The sequence below is a fragment of the Sipha flava genome, unplaced genomic scaffold (genome assembly GCF_003268045.1).
Source record: "Sipha flava isolate LNK unplaced genomic scaffold, YSA_version1 48910_pilon_pilon, whole genome shotgun sequence".
Lineage (NCBI taxonomy): Eukaryota > Metazoa > Arthropoda > Insecta > Hemiptera > Aphididae > Sipha > Sipha flava.
This window is the reverse complement of record NW_020273299.1, coordinates 1-19,298: the sequence shown is the minus strand read 5'-3', so window position 1 is coordinate 19,298 and position 19,298 is coordinate 1. Positions and strand designations below refer to the sequence as shown.

The window sequence follows — 19,298 nt, the reverse complement described above, 5'->3', positions numbered from 1 at the left end:
ATTAGTAACTTATATAACTTATTACAAAAATATATATTTAAGGAAGATAATATAAAATAGATGGAATGACACTTAAAAGAGTATAATTAATAATTACAAACAAAAAATTAATTATTAAAAAAAGATTAAATAATATAATACGACCATAAAATTTATATAGAGAGAAAAAATGTTTGTAATGATGTGCTGGAGCCATAACTATCCGAAAAGCAACTAAATTTTAGACTATATTCAACACATGATGGGAGAGAGACTATAATCAGCACTGGGAGAGTTCTTATAGCCCTGAGAAAGCGTATAATAAATAATGTCAATAAACTAAATGTTATAATAATTGTACATGGCAAGCGTCCCGTAAATGACTGCAAATAATGTATTGCAATCATTTCAAATCCTTAATCCTATGACTAAAAAGATAAGCTTTTAAACAATAATGGTTGTATGTATTATGTGGTTGATCTGGTCTTCTCTTGGATTCGCAACCAAGATCTATATGTAATTACTTACACACCACCAACATATTTCACCATATATATATACCCACCTTTCTGTGTTATAACTGTATTTCGCTTTATTTTTTGAAGAGAAAATTACAATGGGAAAAAATATGGGTAAAGATATAAAACCATGTCAACCTTAAAAAAAAAAAAAAAAGGTGAATTAAATCGCGGTAAGTGATAAATACTTTTTACAATATAAATTATAATACAGAGTTGGTGTGTGCATAGGGGATGTAGAAAATCGGGATAAGTAGAGGTTTAGGACAAAGATGGCCGAGGGAGAAGGAAAAGAAGAAATTATAATACAGAATCAAAATATTGATAATTATTATATTGACATTAGTTAATTTATAAATTATACATTTGGTTTTAGTAAGTTGATAACAGATAATTCATAGGGAGTACCATGCTTGTCGACCACATTTGAACGAGGAACACCAAAAAAAAATAATACAATTAATTTAATTGTCCATAACTTAGTACCCTCAATGAGTCACAAATTCGCAGAAAAATGTATAAAACTTGCTCAAATATTAAAAAAGAAAAGTAAATAATATTATTTTTTTTGAAAATTACATTTTTTTACAATTATTATCTATAATATTTTCCGTTGTAACTCATAATATATATATAATAATCAAAGGTACTTGAAATTTTTACTAAATTTTATTATCAGTGTTATCTTAGGATGATATAATTTTTAAAATATTTTGATTTTTTTCTTTTGTGCTTGATAAATTATTAAAATTTCAATTATTTCAAATAATTTAATTTATTTTATAATATAATTTTTTTAGATCAATTTTACAAGGCCGACGCATAATTAATATTGCATATTTTTCGAAAAAATATCTAAAATTAATCATTAACCATTTGAGTACAATTTTAAAAATTTGGTTTTTGTCAAAGAGCAAAGAAATGGTTTATACAGTGAGTTTGTGTTCAATTGTAATATGTGTGGTACGGTAAGGTGTCTGACGGTACGTGTCTGACTAGTGTGAATCATGCTTAAATTTTACTTTTTTTAAAGTTTTCATCTAATTTAAATTATTTATATTAATGTATAATATTTTTTATTTTTTAATAAAAAATAATAAATTATTATAACTAATTCTATGATAAAATAGGCTAATTGCCTACTCCTGTTCTAGACGAACAAATCATCTCCGTTCAGAGCAAGTCCCCGTCCGATTCTTTTTTTTATATTATTATGTTTAGCCGTTTAAGTATGAAATCGAATAATTTATGGTTACATCGATTACGATTCTAGTCGGTTAACCGGTTAATGTTGTGAATGTTAATGCTAGGTGAAAAAACAATCGGCCGATTAATTGGTGTAAGAATCGATTAATCGCAAGGCTTTGCACCCGAATAATTTTTTCGGGTGTTGAATATATTCGGATGTTCAAACACCGCAATACAACATTTAAACAAACGTTTGGGTTTAATAACCGTTATTATTCGGGTTAATATTGGTTAATACGGGTGTTATGTAGCCAAATTATCATTGTGTAAATTTCAAGCAATGGTGTAACTACGATTTATTTTCGGGAAAGAGGGAGTTATTTTATATGTGTATGAAGCTTATAAATTATAATATTTATTAAGATTAAAAATACTAACACTATGTCCTACTCCTAGTTAATGCGGGCATATCGCATGCGAAAAAAAACAAACTATTTTGTATTCTGCATTTGTGTTTGTGGCATAGGCGGAAATCGAGGGGGGGGTTGAGGTGACTAAACCCCCCAAAAATATAAAGTACATGCCTTTGCCCCCTAACCCTAAAAATTGTTAATTGACTAAAAATACAATAATTATTATAATTGTAAAATGCATTTTTAATAACTGAATTAAAAAAAAATATTCTGTGATAAAAATTAAATCAAATTTGTAAGATTTTACAAACTTCTTGTCATGACTTAATGTAGTATTAATAATATGTAATTATACTCATATAGATTGTCTAATTTAATTCATTAATAATTTCTGTTTAGAATTCATACTCCAAAAATGTTTAAGATAAGGCACCTAATTGTTTTTTGTTTAAAATGTTAATTAAAAATGTCAAACTTGTCAAACTTCATAAATTGCCTTGTTGAAATAAATAATTGTGCACAATGGAATCTATAGGTATAATAAGCAAATAATAACAATTTTGTGTATTATTTGTGAAATTATTCCTGTAAATAATAATTTTACTATTAAACAACTAATGACAAAATTGAAATAACTACAAAAATAAATACAAAACGATATATCATAAAAAGATTGTAAAATAAAAAATTATTCGGGTTTCGGGTAAAATCAATAATTTATTTGGGTTTTGGTTAATTCGGGTGTTAAAAAAAAAAAATCATTCGGGTTATATGGGTTTTGGGTGTTTGATTTTTTAAGGGTTTTTAGGGGTGTTACGGGTTCGGGTTAATTCGGGTGCAAAGACCTGATTAATCGTATCAATCGCACAGTCCTATGTATACACGTGTCTACGAGCTCGAAAACGTCGCGTTGCGGAATGATAAATGTAATATAAAATATTACATTATTATTTATTTTTATACTCATATTGGATATCAATACGCGGAATACGATGTATCGCGGCCCACGGGTTGCGAGGTACCACTTGTGATGAATAAATGAACAATTGGGTGGGGGTCTACGAACAACGTGAACGTACGCGCATGCACATGTCACTGACAAACTAATAATGAAATATTTAGTTGGCCGTTTGAAAAATAAAAATATTACCTTACAGGAAAAGTGATCACTCATTGTAAATACAATATTTTTACAAAATTTTTTTTTAACTGATAAACAACAACATTCTACAGGCAGCATTGAACTCCGATTTTGTAATTCCAATTTCAAATCGTGAAAAAAATATTCGTAAAAAAAGCTTAAAATTTACTTTTTTTTAAAGATTGTTCTTTATAAATGTTGGAAATGTATATTGAAAAAACGGAGTTCAATGTGGCCTTTAGAATGTTTCTCTCTATTAATATAAAAAAAAATATCAAATTTGGTTTTTTTTTTTTTTAATTCATATGGCATATTATTATTAATTGGTGAAAACTTTTAAATAAACATGTATAAAACTATAAACAAAGAAAAAGACTATAAACTATAAAATAAACATAAACATAACATATAAATACAATAGAGTGACTGCAACTCATCTCTTGCTCTAAAGGTGAACTTTCAGGGTACTAAGCCAATCTTGTACCTCGCTGTCTCCTTTGTGAAGCCCTACTATCCCTCCTTCATACTTTGTTAGTGGGCATACCTCTGCAACGTGTTTGATGGTTTGAACCTGCCCACATTCGCAGAGTGGTGTATCTACCATTTTCCATTTATGTAAAAGGAAATTACATTTTCCCTGTTCTGTTCTAATTCGATTTAGAGCGGTCCACATCGCACGTGGGAGTTCAAAACCTGGAACTCTCTGGGTTGGATCGTTGACGAGAAGGTCATTTACAACGTTTTCATCTCTCCAAATTTTCTTCCACAAATCCTCCGGAACATCTGTTGTACTCTCGATAGACCAAATAGGATGTCTAGATTTCAATCGTTTAAATTGTGTATCATATATGTCGTTATAAACTGGGAGGAGTGTCGAGTTTTTAATTTGTTCTAATATTTTTTTCGTTGCTGCATATCTGCGTATTTCTGGTGGGGCTATATTTGAAAGTACCGGGAGCTACTGCACCTTCGTTGACCGAACACAACCTGATATTATTCTCATTGTATTGTTTAATTCCACGTCTACTTTTTTCGTATGCATACTCTTCCCTCATACAGGGGCACACTATTCCGCAGCACTATACACCAAAGCCAAAGCAGAAGTGCGAAAGACATTTGCCCTGCACCCCCAGTTTGTTCCGGCCAGCTTATTGATAATATTGTTCCTAGTTTTTAGTTTGTTTAAGTTTAGTTTTCTATCTGGTTCTCTGTTATTTAGGTGAAACGCAATGGAAGTAGTTTGGTTTGGGTTGAGTGTTAGGTGCCATGAATTAAAATATGTTTGTACTATGGATAGATCTTCATTCAGTATATCTTCCAGTTTTTCAAACGACTCGGCTTGAGCTACTAATCCCACGTTATCTGCATACAGAAATTTCCGCGATGTTGTGTTCACGATATCAGATGTGTAAACATTAAACAATACTGGGGAGAGGACAGATCCTTTAAGGAGGCCGATTTGGAGGTACTTGTACCTACTCTCTCTCCCGTTTAGGAGCACTCTAAATTTCCGGTCTGACAGTATAGAGTCGATAAGTCGTATAGACGTTTTACATTTCAATATTTTCGCTAATTTTAATAGTAGTCCACGTTTCCAGACCGTATCATATGCACACGATAGGTCGAGAAAAAACCGCCCCTGCTTTTATCTTCTTCTGAAATCCATTTTCTACATGCGTGATCATCAACAGAACCTGCTCACAACAGCTTCTTCCTGATCTAAAACCTGCCTGTTCCTTTGGTAGATTTACCTCAATTTGTTTTTGAATTCTTGTTAAGAATACTCTCTCAAATAATTTATATACTACTGATAATAATGATATCGATCTATAACTCTTTGGGTGATTACCTGGTTTACCCAGTTTCAAAATTGCAATTACTTTTAATTCTCGCCATAGTTTAGGTAGTACATTATTATTTTGAACTGATTAGAAGAAACTTGTTAACCAAGTTTTACTTTTTAAACCTAGATATTTGAGAAATTCGGGTAAGATGCCATCTACGCCGACAGCTTTACCACTTTTAACGAGCTTTATTGCATTTTCTACATCCTCCATTCTAAAATCTTCCATACTTTCAGATTCTTCTACACAACTATTGATTACCTCTTTAAAATCATATTTTATCTTCAGATTTTCTAGCTTCTCTGGTTTTATATTTGAGGTCTTGAAAAGGATGTTTGAGATGGAATTGGGTGATACCATGCTCTCCCTCCATGACGGTTGGGCTGCTCCCAGTTTCCTAAGCAGGGACCAGCTTTCCCTACTCGAGTGCGTTAAGTCCATTTCATCCAAAAAATATCAAATTTGGTTGATTCTACGTGACAGGATCACTATTGCCGTTGAGTGCATTTTTGAAGATAAATCAACATTGGCACAGGGCGCCTTAATACTTATAACAAAATTGATGTAAGAACTGATGTTAGGAATATTAACACGTATAAAACATGTCAGTACATTAAAATGGTGCTGCTTAAAACCATTCCGCATGAGAGCACGCTCCTTAAAAAGACCTTGGATATAATGCTTCTTTCGCATGTTTTAATCAGATAATTATGTTCAGAAATAATTTATTAATAACATCGTTAATTTTTATGGTTAAAAACTAGTTATTTTTCATTAACATGTAAGCTTATAATACCATTAATATATTACGTACCACGGTGGATTATAAACGTACAACGGCACATTATTTGTTTTACTTAATTTAACACGTGAAACATCAACCATGCCGTATACGTCCTTGATACGCAATAAATATAATACAATAAAAATTAAAATTAAAATAAATCTTTGTAAAATTATTATTAGGTTTTTTACTTATTAATAATAAATATATATTAATATAATACTATAAAGTCAAATATAACGAATCCACTCATTATTTTTTTTCTATTAAGTATGGGTTTAAGTTTAAAAATGCATAGTCTGTTTGTGCCAATATTGTTATTTGTCATTTGTTCATGTTATCATTTTCATGCGATGCGTAGCGGTGCGTTGCGTATCCGCAGCCATCGTAGGCGGCGGTGATAAGCCTCCGTGTGCGATCGAGACCGGGTACGTGTAATCGCGCTGTTATCGTCGCGCGTAAATGTGTCTGTTATTCCACGTCTTCAGAGTTTTTCCGGTTATGTTTTGTAAAAGTCAAAGTCATGTTTTCAGTGTCACAAAATTTCGTAAGTTCTCGTGTTTTTTGGTTTAGCGTGGTGGCACTGAGACATTTATCTTCATTTTGTGTGTCCGGCGGCCTTAGGCTTCCTAGTGAATGTCGTCGGCCCGGTCTCAATCTCCTCTGTGTGTCTTAGTGGTATGCACATCAACATTCATTTTGTCAAGTTTTTTTCGTACGTCTGCAGCCATTTGTTAAACCACGTTGTCTTGTGTTGTTCCTGTTTATTGGCCGTCTGGTATTTATTGTTTTACCAACTATTTGTCGTTGGTTTTGATAGTTTTTTGGTTTTAGCATATCTACCAGCGGTCATTGTGAATAACGTGGTTTCGAATTGTGTTGTGTTTTGGCTACAGTGTGAATTCGTCGTTCGTCTGTGACTGTGTTTGGGTGGTCGCACGCATCGGGGACTGTACTTTTTGAGTTTTGTTGTATTGTTTAGTATATTGTATAAGCACTTTCCTCGTTGTGGTCGCGTGGGATGCAATCCGCCATTCAACGCAGTCACACTTGTTAGTATTGGTCGACCATATTCGTTTATTAGTGTAAGGACCGAGGGGCCTAGCCGTCACTGGCAAATTATTTATTATTTCGTGTGCGCCGTGTGGGCTACACATTGTTTAATTATATATTTATTATTGTGCCGCTGTAGGGCCGACGCTGGTATTTTATTTATTATTTCGTGTGTGCCGTGTGGGCCACACATTTGATTTATTTATTTAATTTATTAAGTTACCATTTGTTTTTGCATTAATACATTATTATTATACAGTCCACTTATTCATACCAATCTTTATTTATTTATTTATACTATTTTTATTTTAATACCAGTCCTTGAATAGTTATTAAGGTGAACCTCTATCATTGTTGGGCATTTGCCGTGCCAAACACAATTATTATTTAAAAAAATATTTATGTATTGATACTAGCTGACTCGACAGACGTTGTCCTGTATTAATTATGAATATTGAATTCGAATTGGTATAATTAATAAAAATAAATTTAAAAAAAGTGTTTATTATTTTAATTATTTTAATATAGCACATACCATATTCTTAGTTTTTTTTTCTTACGCGTATGTAAATAGTTTTGTTGGTATTTCGACACCGGAACAGGCGAAAAGTTCTGTAAACGGTGACGAAATATAAAAATGAAAAAACATTCAACATTTATTTTTTTAATAATTTATTAAAATTGATCCATTAAAATTATATATATATCGCTAATTATGACAATATTAGTAAAAAACAATATCAATCCCTTAATGCAACAAAGTGTATTTATATTTTTTGTTATCCCATCTTTCACCAACACAAACTGGATGGTTCGAGAGCACATCACGTATAATTGTCCGTGTAAAAAACATGATGTGCTCAAATCTAAGCCAAAGACAGACATCGTTTGGCCTTGATACTTGTTGATAGTCACTGCAAATGCCAATCTAATTGGAAATTGAAGGCGTTTAAATTGTATTAGCATATCTGTGAGTATGATAGGGATTCGCGGTAATAATCTATTTTCATCTCGGAATTTGCCATTTAAAATTATGGCTTTGATAACATTTTTCATTAATTTTTTAATGGCTAATCGCGTGCCGTTGCACAACCATGGTGGGTTCAAATTACGAAGAAAAATAACCGAAAATCTAATCTTCAGTTGTAAATTATGCGATGGTATGTTTGGTAAATCCAATGAGTTTAAAAACTCTGTTCGATAATTTACAGCTTCAGTAACATGGCAAACTGTATCAATAGATTTGTATGACACCAAGTCTCTTGGTAACAAATGTATCTTGAGATTCAATTCATTGACATCCACATTTTTTGCTGCTAAAATTGCTCTTTCTGCCAGCCACTCATGATATGTGTATTGTCTTTATACATTGAGAAATATCTGAGAGCATCTTGCGAATCAATAATTGCGAGGAAATCGGTAGATAATAGTATGTATCCTATTTCATCTGTAGTAACTTTCCCATCACCGATATTCAACAATTGTTTCGAGAATGTTTCTGCGGATGGATCTTCTAGCATTTGAACGTGCATATTTATTTTCAGTTGTACTTTTTCAATATTACATTATAGTAGCGATGATTTTAAGCACGCGCTGATATCATCAGCGTATGTTGAACGCGGAATAACGGGAAGTGTTTGTCTGAAATCACCTGAAAGAAGTAACAGAGTGCCGCCAAATAGTTTGTCATTGTTTTTTATATCTTTTAATGTCCTCTTCAACACCCCAAGCGAATGTTTGTGTGCCATAGTGCATTCATCCCACATGATAATTTTATAATGTTTCACTACTGTGGCCATGGACGATTGTTTTTTTATGTTGCACACTGCGTCTAGATTATTTTGAATATTTAGTGGCAGATTAAATACTGAATGAGCTGTTTTGCCTCCTTTCAATAAAGTTGCCGCAATTCTAGATGATGCAATAGCCAATGCGATGCCATTATTTGACCGTATTTCGGCGAGAATGATCGAAATAAGGAATGTTTTTCTAGTTTCACCTGGTGCATAGAAAAAAAAAGAATCCACCTTGTCCTACCGAAATTACCAGCATAATGCGGTCGTAAATTTTTCTATGTTCTTTATTTATTAGTGGAGTGTTGTAAGAAACAATCGCTGCCATTTCCACAATATTGTATTGTAGTTCACGATTCAATTCAGTGTTTATTAATTCATATACATTTCGATTTGGTGAATGCATACCGAAATGTCTGAGTGGTAAGTTGGCAATGATAATGCAAAGATCCTCAATAGCAATCAATGTTTCATTATACATAGTGTCACTGTATACTATCGTGAGATCGTTGCATTGTGTACAATGTTGATGCAATGTATCATCGGTCATTGAATCTTTGTGATTATACCATAATGTTTCTACTCGGGTTGGGAAACATGTAGTCAACACTATAGCGAATAGTAGACGAATTTATTTTGCTATACAATTCAATCCTGCTTCAGCAAGCATACATTCCCACTGGTTGTTGTCTTCCAGCAAGCCGAGTGCATGACATGCATTTTATCTCTACGTTGGATACTGTTACCCATTCACTTTATGTATATTTTGAAATAACAATGGACCGTCAACATTAATCAATAACAGTCTAAGAAAAAAGCACTCAGTCTGCCTTGGATTGACTGTAAATACTCGCCCCAAGGTTTTTGATTTGAATAAACCGGGACATGCATCAATCGGCGTGCCTTGCTTGAGGGACATCCATTTTTTTGTTAGAGTCCATGTGATATAGCGTGGTACTTCTGAATAGAGTAATGTCCGTGTAAAAGCATTCGCACGATTACACAATTCAAAAAATTCGGTGAGGGTAGTTTTTAGTGGATTTATAGCACGATCAATCGTTGTCTTGCTCGTGAAATATACGCGCTGGCCGTTTTCTAGATGAACGGCTAAATGAAGAACTGCTGGATCCCGTTTATGAATTGAAAAACTAAAAATAGGCCAAACAGCCTATATCTTCATTGGAGCTGACGTACCGGCCAATTTGGTAAAGTGTTATTTCATAGATCAAGTTGTAATTTACCGGAGGAGGTAATTGTACCTTTCCTGACAAACAACACATCACAGTTGGCTCACTGTTTGTACGCACCGTCGCGGAGCCTTTGAAAAATATTTATCGCCAGCCGGCCGTGCGACACTCGCGAACGTGCGCTCTGAAGAATATTATAAATTATAGTGAAAGGAGGGGATGATGATATTCGAGGATAATAAAGGCCCAGAGAATGATAAACAAAACTTATAGTCGCGGCAACGAAAAATGAGCGCTGACCGTCATGCGCCAAGCGGCAGTTTATTAGTAGTGATTATCAATCTTTGAAACAAAAAGCCCGCTTTTTTTTAAAAAAGATCAAATAACTTACATAGGTACTATTTTTTTTTTTTAAATTATAGGATTTTTTTTATTGGTTATCAATTTATTTTACATTTTATCATACAAATAATTAAAAAATATTTACAACGGAAAAAATAATAAAAGACAAGTATATTATAGTAAAATAACAATTTTTAAATAAGTGAACGTCATCTTCACTGTCCTCGTCATTGCTAAAATCACTATCGTCAGTTTGAAAAGTTATAATAACCGGCTCTAATACACTGTCTATTAGTATCTCCTTCTGATAATCTTCATCCTGGATTGTCTCAGCATGTTTGACGCATTTTTCTCAGTCACTCTTGGATACCAAATCCAATGCCTCGTGAGTGAGTCTTTCGACGTCCACCATTTTAAACGTTGAATTTTTTTTTGCCACTTCGCCTTTTACTTGAGCCCATATAAGTTCAATGGGGTTATACTGACAATGGTACGGTGGCAGTCGTACTACTTCATGGCCCATTGAACTTGCTATTTCATCTAGCTCGTACTTTTTAAATGTCGGTTTTAACAAATTCACACGTTCGCGTAGTTCGGCTAGAGTTTCCAAAGGTAAAAAATTAATATTTTGATTTTTCAGCCATTCCTGTACCTCAGCTTTTCGAGCATTACATTTTGGATAATTGTTTACCAACATAGAATAATAGGGTGCATTATCTATAACGATTACACATGGTTCAGGAAGTAGTTTTAGCATATCTACAAACCATTTTTTAAACACATCTGAATTCATAGACGAATGGTAGTCAGTAGAATTTCTAGCTCGGCATTTAAAAACAAATTTCGATCCCTCAATGAACCCGAAACGCGATGATCCAGCGTGAGTAATTATTAGGCGACCTCCTTTGCCGGTTGGTATTTTAAATCCCTCAGTTTCTTCATTATTCTGCCAAATATGAGACCTTGAATGATTTTGGTTTACCCAGGTTTCATCTAGATAAACCACAGGTCGGGTATCTTCATTCTGTCTGAGTGTACACATTGTAGGTAAAAATTTACATCGTAAAGCGACTATATCGTTTCGCTCCATAAGCATTTTGCGGCCATTATTGCATTTCTTAAACGTAAATTTTAAATTTTTTAACAAATTTCTGACCGACCGGACGCATCCTTCATAATGTGGTAATTTTTTTTTAATTTCGCTTAAAATTGAAAAAGCAGTCGGATATTAATTTCTTTCATAAAATTCGTGTACGATCCGTCGGACTACATCAGCATCGAAATCGTCTACCTCGGAGCATTTCTTTGCACGTTTGTACAATTTATGAGGTAATTGAAATTGCACTTCTTCATCACTATCCACTGAAGATTTATTTGCCTCCATACATATACGCCGCACAGTTATATACGAAGTACCACAAGCCTGAGCAGCAATTTTTTGTGCACTTTTAAAAAAATCTGAACTCAAATCTTTTTTTTTCCGAACACATTTTAATAAAATTGTAAACACTAAAAATGATTTTCTTACTCTGACTATGAGTATCACGATCTTTAAACGACATTTTTAAGTTTTAATACAAACGTACTACGATATTCAATGACTATTACACGGCGCGCACGAAATACGTGTTTACGACAACAAGGTGTGTAAACGATAGACCACGAAAAAAATGTACTATATAAGGTGGCTGGTATAATATAAATCCCCCTCCTAAACATATCCCAACAAAAGAGGGTCTGGAATGTTATAGTTTGAATTCCTGCTGCCTGAGGGACACGATCTGTAACTTGACGGTTACAATTGTTACCACTCACTTTTTAAATACAATACAGTAGGTACAGCGCGTAGCAGCACGACAGCTGCACTATATTGAGAATCATTGGCCGTAAGAGTGGGTAAAAACAACGAGTCGCGGTACCAACGCTCATTTTTCGTTGCCGCGACTATATTATTATTAATGTTAACGAACAATGGTTAAATAAAATAATCTTATCTCGGGTGGTGGTGATAAGGGTCCAACTGACAGTCGCTACACCTGACTCCTAGATGGCAGCGTAAATAAGTACTGCTACCAACCGGCAGACCGCAACGGACAACAATCGTGGCGATGGATGGATTGTGTCGGAAACGAAGTTGATGCTACTGGCATACGCGACGCGCACCACGAACCGACTTGTAAAAAGGACCACGGATGAAAACCGCGTGGACGCCAATGAAACTAAAGTGATCGCGACCGAAAACAGGTTAACGTACGGGAAACGCACTCGAAGAGGTAGTATCTAACACACACAAAAGCGAGTTCGTGAAATACGGTGCACGATGATGGCAAAATACCACTGTCCACCAATCAACCGATGCGATAAACGGGGCGTAATGACGCAAAGCTGCGAAAGTGACCACGAGGTCGACAATATCTAAAATAACACGCGGTGACACACACACGAGATCGAACAACGGTGGCGGATCATACGCACGACAAAACGCCAATCGCGTACAAAGAAGGAATTGACCTTAGGAAGATAACACACACGGCAAAGGCGGCGCAGGCACGATAGTTATCGGCCGGCCGAACGCGAACGAATGTCCAAAACCAAAAAAAAAAAAAGTATTTTCCGCACAAACCACCGCGATCGACGGCCCGAGCGACCGGGTGCGCATCACCGGTGGGGGTAAAAAAAAAGGGGGTGCCGACGGTGGTCTTGGCGAATCATCGACGCTCGTCACGATGAGGCACAAACACTCACTTTTAAACTTAAGAGCATTGTAATAAAAGCATTCTTTGTCCATAGCACCAATTACCACTTTTGAATTAACATAATATTGAATACTCAAATGCTAGAGGCAGGAATGAATTAGATGTAAATAATCAATGCACCTGTTGGTGCTGTCGGTCACTTGTTCTGCATCTGCTAACTGTATAGCAGTGTTGCAAGCAGCGCTGCACTGACAAGAAGTTGCAGTTGGTAACATTTCCGCGTGTCCTGACGTGGATTATTATGATAGAGCATATGTGTGTACACATACGTATCTCTTCTTCGCCGCCATCACCTATATGTATACACTCTCCCGAAATGTGTCATATTGCTTCTATCATATTTTTTTACTTCGTTGTCGTATCGTTGATCATAAAAATGTCGATCGTTGATTACGTTTAAGTAACAACCTTTTTCTATTTACGTGCGCCTTCATTGCCGTGTTTTAAACAAGTGCGCCTTCACCGCCATTTTGATAAGTGCACCTTCGTCCTTATATTATACGACGCCTTCGTCTTCGTACAAGTTACAAATGCTTATTATTCGTCATTATTAACAAGTGCATCTTCGTCACCATTATATAGCACGACGCCTTCGCCGTCATATATGTGATCATCATTCTACTGTGAACGTGAACATCATTTCCATCTGCCACTCATCGCTGAGCCGTCTTGAGTCAGGTTAAATTTTAATATATTTATTTTAATAACAAAATCGAACTGTGCGCCCATTGGGACATTTTTAATCAGTGCTTTTTACGTTATTGCTGTTAGTACGTAAGCCTATTTGATGTTTTTTCTTATTTACTATAATTTAATCGACTCGTACAATCTCCTTTTGTGAACAAATTTGTGATTGATTTTGATTTTATTCTACTTCTCCTTCTTTAACCTTTGGTTTTTTTCCATTGATCAGTGTGGCAAATATACCATGCGATATACTCCCATCAAATACACTTACGGGATTTTCGCGCGCATATTTTGGTCTTTCAAACCGGATATTTGCCGATTTAATATAGTTACAAAATTGATAAACGAAGTATAGATACAGCTCAGAAGGAAATAACGCATGCCTGCGTCGTGCGTGATTAAAACGTTAAGTCTATTCATAATATACATTCGATGGTTGTCAAGGTCAACACAAACGGGGTGTTGATAGAAATTCTGTTGGTTCACATAAATAAATTAGAAACATTATTCAAACTATTTCAAGAATAACAAAAAATTATTTTGGACATTCTAATAAAACTTAATATCGTCAATTCGAACGTCACAGCTTCCACGGAAGTTTTATATTTCAACACTTGTGCTATAGCTGCTAAAATTCTCAGTTCTAAACAGTTTTGAGCATTATCTAAATAAATTTTCTAAATAAATAATTGATTATATTTTATCTTATATAGATAATAAACAAAAATTAGTTGTCTGATAAATTATATTAGATGAGTTCTTGAATTATCCATCGTAATTCATCTAGATGAATAAATACGAATATATTCAAAAAATTCGAAAAATTTTACTTGAAAGTTAAAAACTATTTAAACATTTAAAATGAATGAAAACTTTATTAATATTATTAAATTATTAACGTTATAATGAATTACTATTATTTCAAAAGTCGTTTTACTAAAATTTATATTTAGTTATACTTATTATTTAAATTGTACCTATAAGTATTATTTTTAAGAATTGTTTATATATTAATAAGACTATTTAATTTATACTTTCTTGTGATTTACAATGTGTACTTACAATATTTGATTCCTAAAAAAGAGAATTAAATAATACAGAATTATTTTTTTAATATTTAACCATAAATATTACTCCATAATAATTATTATATAAATTGTAATGAATTATTTTATAAAATTCTAATATATCTACAAAAAATGTATTTTTTTAGAACTAAGTACTTATTCTTTATTACTTATTTCTCATACACAAATATACATAATATAAATATTTTTTTGTTCATTATTTATATTGGAGGTACTTATTAGATCAAAATCAACTTAGATTTTAATTTAATTACATTTTTTAAATATAAATTTAAAAAAAAAAATTTAATTAATTAATGAAATAAAAAAAATATTATCTTTTTTTATCCAGAAAAATAGTCTTTTATTTTTTATCTTTATCTAAATAAATGTTTAGTTATCTTTGCGCAACACTGGTGCTAAACTAATTAATAGCTCTGCGTCAAACACCGCATATTTCGATATCTTCGGCGTCTGTTTTTAATTGAATTACTTATAATAAATTGAATAATTATTGTGATATCAGACCGGCTCGAACAGTTACCTACCTAGCATAGGCGTGTCCAGACCTCCATGGCTGGGGAAGCCAGTTATAAAATTTAAATTTTTTACTTACTACAGCGAACTATAATCTATATCTATATTTGTGAATTATTTTTGTTGTATGGAAATTATATAGCACCTGGAATTTTTTCACCTCGTCAAATTAAAGATTTTCTTGATTTTAAAATTGGTTTCCTATGCTATTAAAACTATGAACTAATAAATAAGGCCTATTAACAAAATGGTACTTATTTATTTTTTATAAATATTTTATCAACTATACATCAACCTTCTGTACACATCTTATTACAGTTATTACAAAATAAACAGTTATTTATCAGTTTGGTTAAACTATTAGTTAATTATAATATTACAAATAATAAAATTCAATAAATTTAAAATTTAAATTCACCTACCTAAAATTACCTAATGTTACTGTTTTAGCCACGGATATAGATACTATATATTTGTGGTTTCACCATTATAAGCCAAGAGGCCAAGAACGTCGCTGGGAAGGCCGGTGCCTACCCTGCCTCCCCCGTAGACACGCCTATGCTACCTAGTAGGAACCTTTACGTAATATTTGTACGTGTGCCTCGTTTTACAGTTAACGCATGTATAATATTCTAGTCGTGCTATTTGAAATCGACTGTATATGCGTTACAATCAGCTGACGGCAGAAGTGTGATCCTCGCAATCGGCGTTGCGGAGGGTGGGAGAGGGGCGACGCCGAACGAAAACCGGTCGCGAAAACGATTTGGTCTCTTTTGAAACGAAGTATAGTTAAATTTTGATAAAATCCAGTGACTGTGCATATTAGCATATACTATGGTGTGACTCTTCTGAGGGAGAAGTGATCGAGTTTGAACTTCTTACCAGGGCCTGATTTAATAAAATTAGGGCCAATTGTACAATTTTGTTTGAAGCCCCCTAAGTTAAAAAATCTACATTGAAGGGGGGGGGGGAAGAATGTTGATAATAAAAACAAATATTTATATGCTCATAGCATCACCAGCGATGGGTAAATCTGTAAATACTGGGCTCAAATAAATCTATAAATAGTTATTAAGTATCAAATATTTCCGATATTCAATTTAATATTTCGTGATGGTAACTGATTAGAACTGGAATGTGGAATGACAAAAATAACCAAAAATATATTGAACTCTGAAAATTGACAGTTGGTATTACATTTAACAAAATAAATGTTAATTTAAAAATACAATTTCCTACAACTTACGAAGACCGGGGGGGCCAAGTGCAAGTGCTCCATCTGCACTTGCGTAAATCAGGGCCTGCTTCTTACTGTCACTTATAGCGTTACATTTACTCCATACCTTGCCATCCAATATTTACATGAGTTAAATGCCCAGGCTGGTTCGCAAATCCATGACGCGAAGAACATTCTCACCCGTCAAACATACGTTTATGATATCGTAGTAAGAGCCGATACAAAACAAGACCTGTCATTCCACGAAACACCATTGAACTATTAAATTTTTGGTTGCATTTTAAAAAGATGAATAAACAACTGTCCGACTATTCTGAGAAACATCGACACCAAGGAACACGTAGAATTATTGTCATTGAATTCCAATGGTGAGGCCTCTATGAAGATTTTGGGCCTTCACTGGGACCAATCATTAGATCGTTTTGCTTACTACATTAGTCTTCACCCTATTCAATATACTAAGTGAAAAGTTCTCTCGATCATTGCTAGACTCTTCGACCGAATTGTTTTCTTGGGATCCACATTGCTTTGGAACAAGATGTTTATACAAGAACTATGGAAACTTGATGGAAACTATGGAAACTTCACTTCCAGAAGATGCACCCTATACTTGGGATTAATTTGTAAGAGAACTACTAACACTTGACACAATTATGCTTCCTCGACATACGACATATATTCTCGTATCGACATCAATTCACATACGGAAATTCAATTTGTAGGGTTTTCTGATGTGTCGCAAAATGGTTATGTCACTAACGTGTACTTACGAGAATAAGTATTTCAAATGTGACCGATATTTATTTTGTTAGTTGCAACACGAAGGTCACTCCTTTTAAGGCCGCTGAATCTCACATATTATTGTCCATACCACAACTAGAACTTTGTGGTGTCTTATTACTAGCTTAAATATTAGATCGAGTCAACTCTACTCCTGCTTAAAATCTCCAAATCACGAATACATGCTTGGATTGATTCTCGGGTAGTTTTATTGTTGTTGACTGTTCCTCAAAATACTTTTAAAATTGTTGTGACAAATCGAATCGCTAAAATACATTCACTGCTTCCAGATTGTGAGTGGGCTTATGTAAATACAAACGAAAATTTAGCCGAGCCTGCATCTCGAGGTCTTCTTATGTCTTCTTTCGATGGTCCTTATGTATAGAAGTAGACATTTTTGTCGGGATGCCCTTCAATATTACTATTTTTAAGAAATAAAATAAAAAATATTATTATTTTATATTTTTTCATATAAAAATAATTTCTATGAATTTTGGTCATAATAAGTAAATTCTACGTGGCGCAAGGTAGTTGAAAATTTCCCAAAGGGCTGTATTGTGTAATTTTTTAGTTTTTAAAATTTATGTTAAAACTATAGCATTTAGAGTAAAAATTGATAATGAACTTGACTGATAGTATTTTTTCGACTATGCAATTGTCTTCTGACACTTGTCTAGCTGATGCAGATAAAGGTCATTTTTTTAATTTCTTATTGATAAAAGCTATCGAACAGTTATAAAAAATTAAAAATGCATAGACCTTTCTATTTTAATACTTGGAACTTTCAATTTAACGTTTTTTCTAAGTATTTATTTGTTGTCAATATTAAAAAAGTTAATCGAAAAATCGCCAACATTTTTGAAGCATTACAATATTAAATGTTGACGAATTCGGATATTCCAATAAAAATATTTGTATGTATTTCGATTAAACGATAATAGTTATATTGATATCTAAAAATATTAATCGTATAGACTTAAACCATTCACCAAATATTTATATTAGCATTATAGAGTATTTATTTTAATATTGAATTAAATTGTTATTATTATATTAATTAAATCAAAGTAAAAAGGTTTAACTTATGAGCAATTTTTTTATTTATTTATTTATTAATTTTTTTTTTTTTTTTTTGTTAACCTCGATTCAAAATTATATGTTACTTATAAGTATATACTCGTATAGAATTATGTATAATATAGAAATTCAAACTATCTTATGTTGATTCATCCGATCTCTATCATTTGGAATCATTTTTCGAAACCGATTAATTTAAAATATATTAGATTAAAATTTGCCTTTATCAATCACCCAATCACTGAATCTTGCCCGAACCTTCTGAATGGAAGTCTTTTTTTTTCACTATAGTTGCAGTACGAACGATACGTTTAATGTATTCATTATATTACTGCTTCAGGTTCGAACCGCGGTACAAGGGAACCAAGAAAACTTGTGTTGATACACATATTTGATACACGTACGTATAGAATCGTTGTATTGAATAGGTATAAGTATAATAACGATTTCGGGGAAATGGGTACACGATTATGTTAAGCCCACGTTTCTCTCGGATTAGGTATTCGAATCAGACCTTGGTCTGACCTGGCGAAAATACATACGAAAAATGGGTGAACACATATTCCGCGTTATAGCTGCTAACCAGATGCCTACTCGTTTGTTTAGTCAATCTGCCGGTCGTTATTTGTATATTTTCTCTTACATATATATTCGAAGAACCGCTATGGTGTCAATTCAATATGATGTATTAGACTATAAAATCAACTACTAAAATCCGTTTTTGTAATCGCGACGTTTGACGACGCAACATGTGTACAGAACATTAATTACGTCTCAGCGTTGATTAATTAATGTTTATTATATATTATACGCATATTCAATCAACGGTAGATTTCCACGTTCTAATACAAGAGCGATATCCGGGCGATATCTTATGCTAATCGTTTCTGTACGTACAGCATTAATTTCAATGTC

General features: G+C 33.3%; 1 protein-coding gene across 1 annotated transcript; it reads right to left on the bottom strand.

Annotated features, from left to right (window-relative positions):
• Positions 1-10,594: 10,594 nt before the first annotated feature.
• Positions 10,595-11,284, bottom strand: LOC112689978. The gene has a single exon (XM_025563866.1). It carries the CDS (start codon positions 11,282-11,284, stop codon positions 10,595-10,597), a length of 690 nt encoding a protein of 229 aa, XP_025419651.1.
• Between the last annotated feature and the right edge of the window lie 8,014 nt (positions 11,285-19,298).

What these genes read in the sequence shown, in the direction of transcription:
- LOC112689978 (XM_025563866.1), bottom strand. Translation starts at nt 11,284, where the DNA reads ATGTGTACACTCAGACAGAATGAAGATACCCGACCTGTGGTTTATCTA.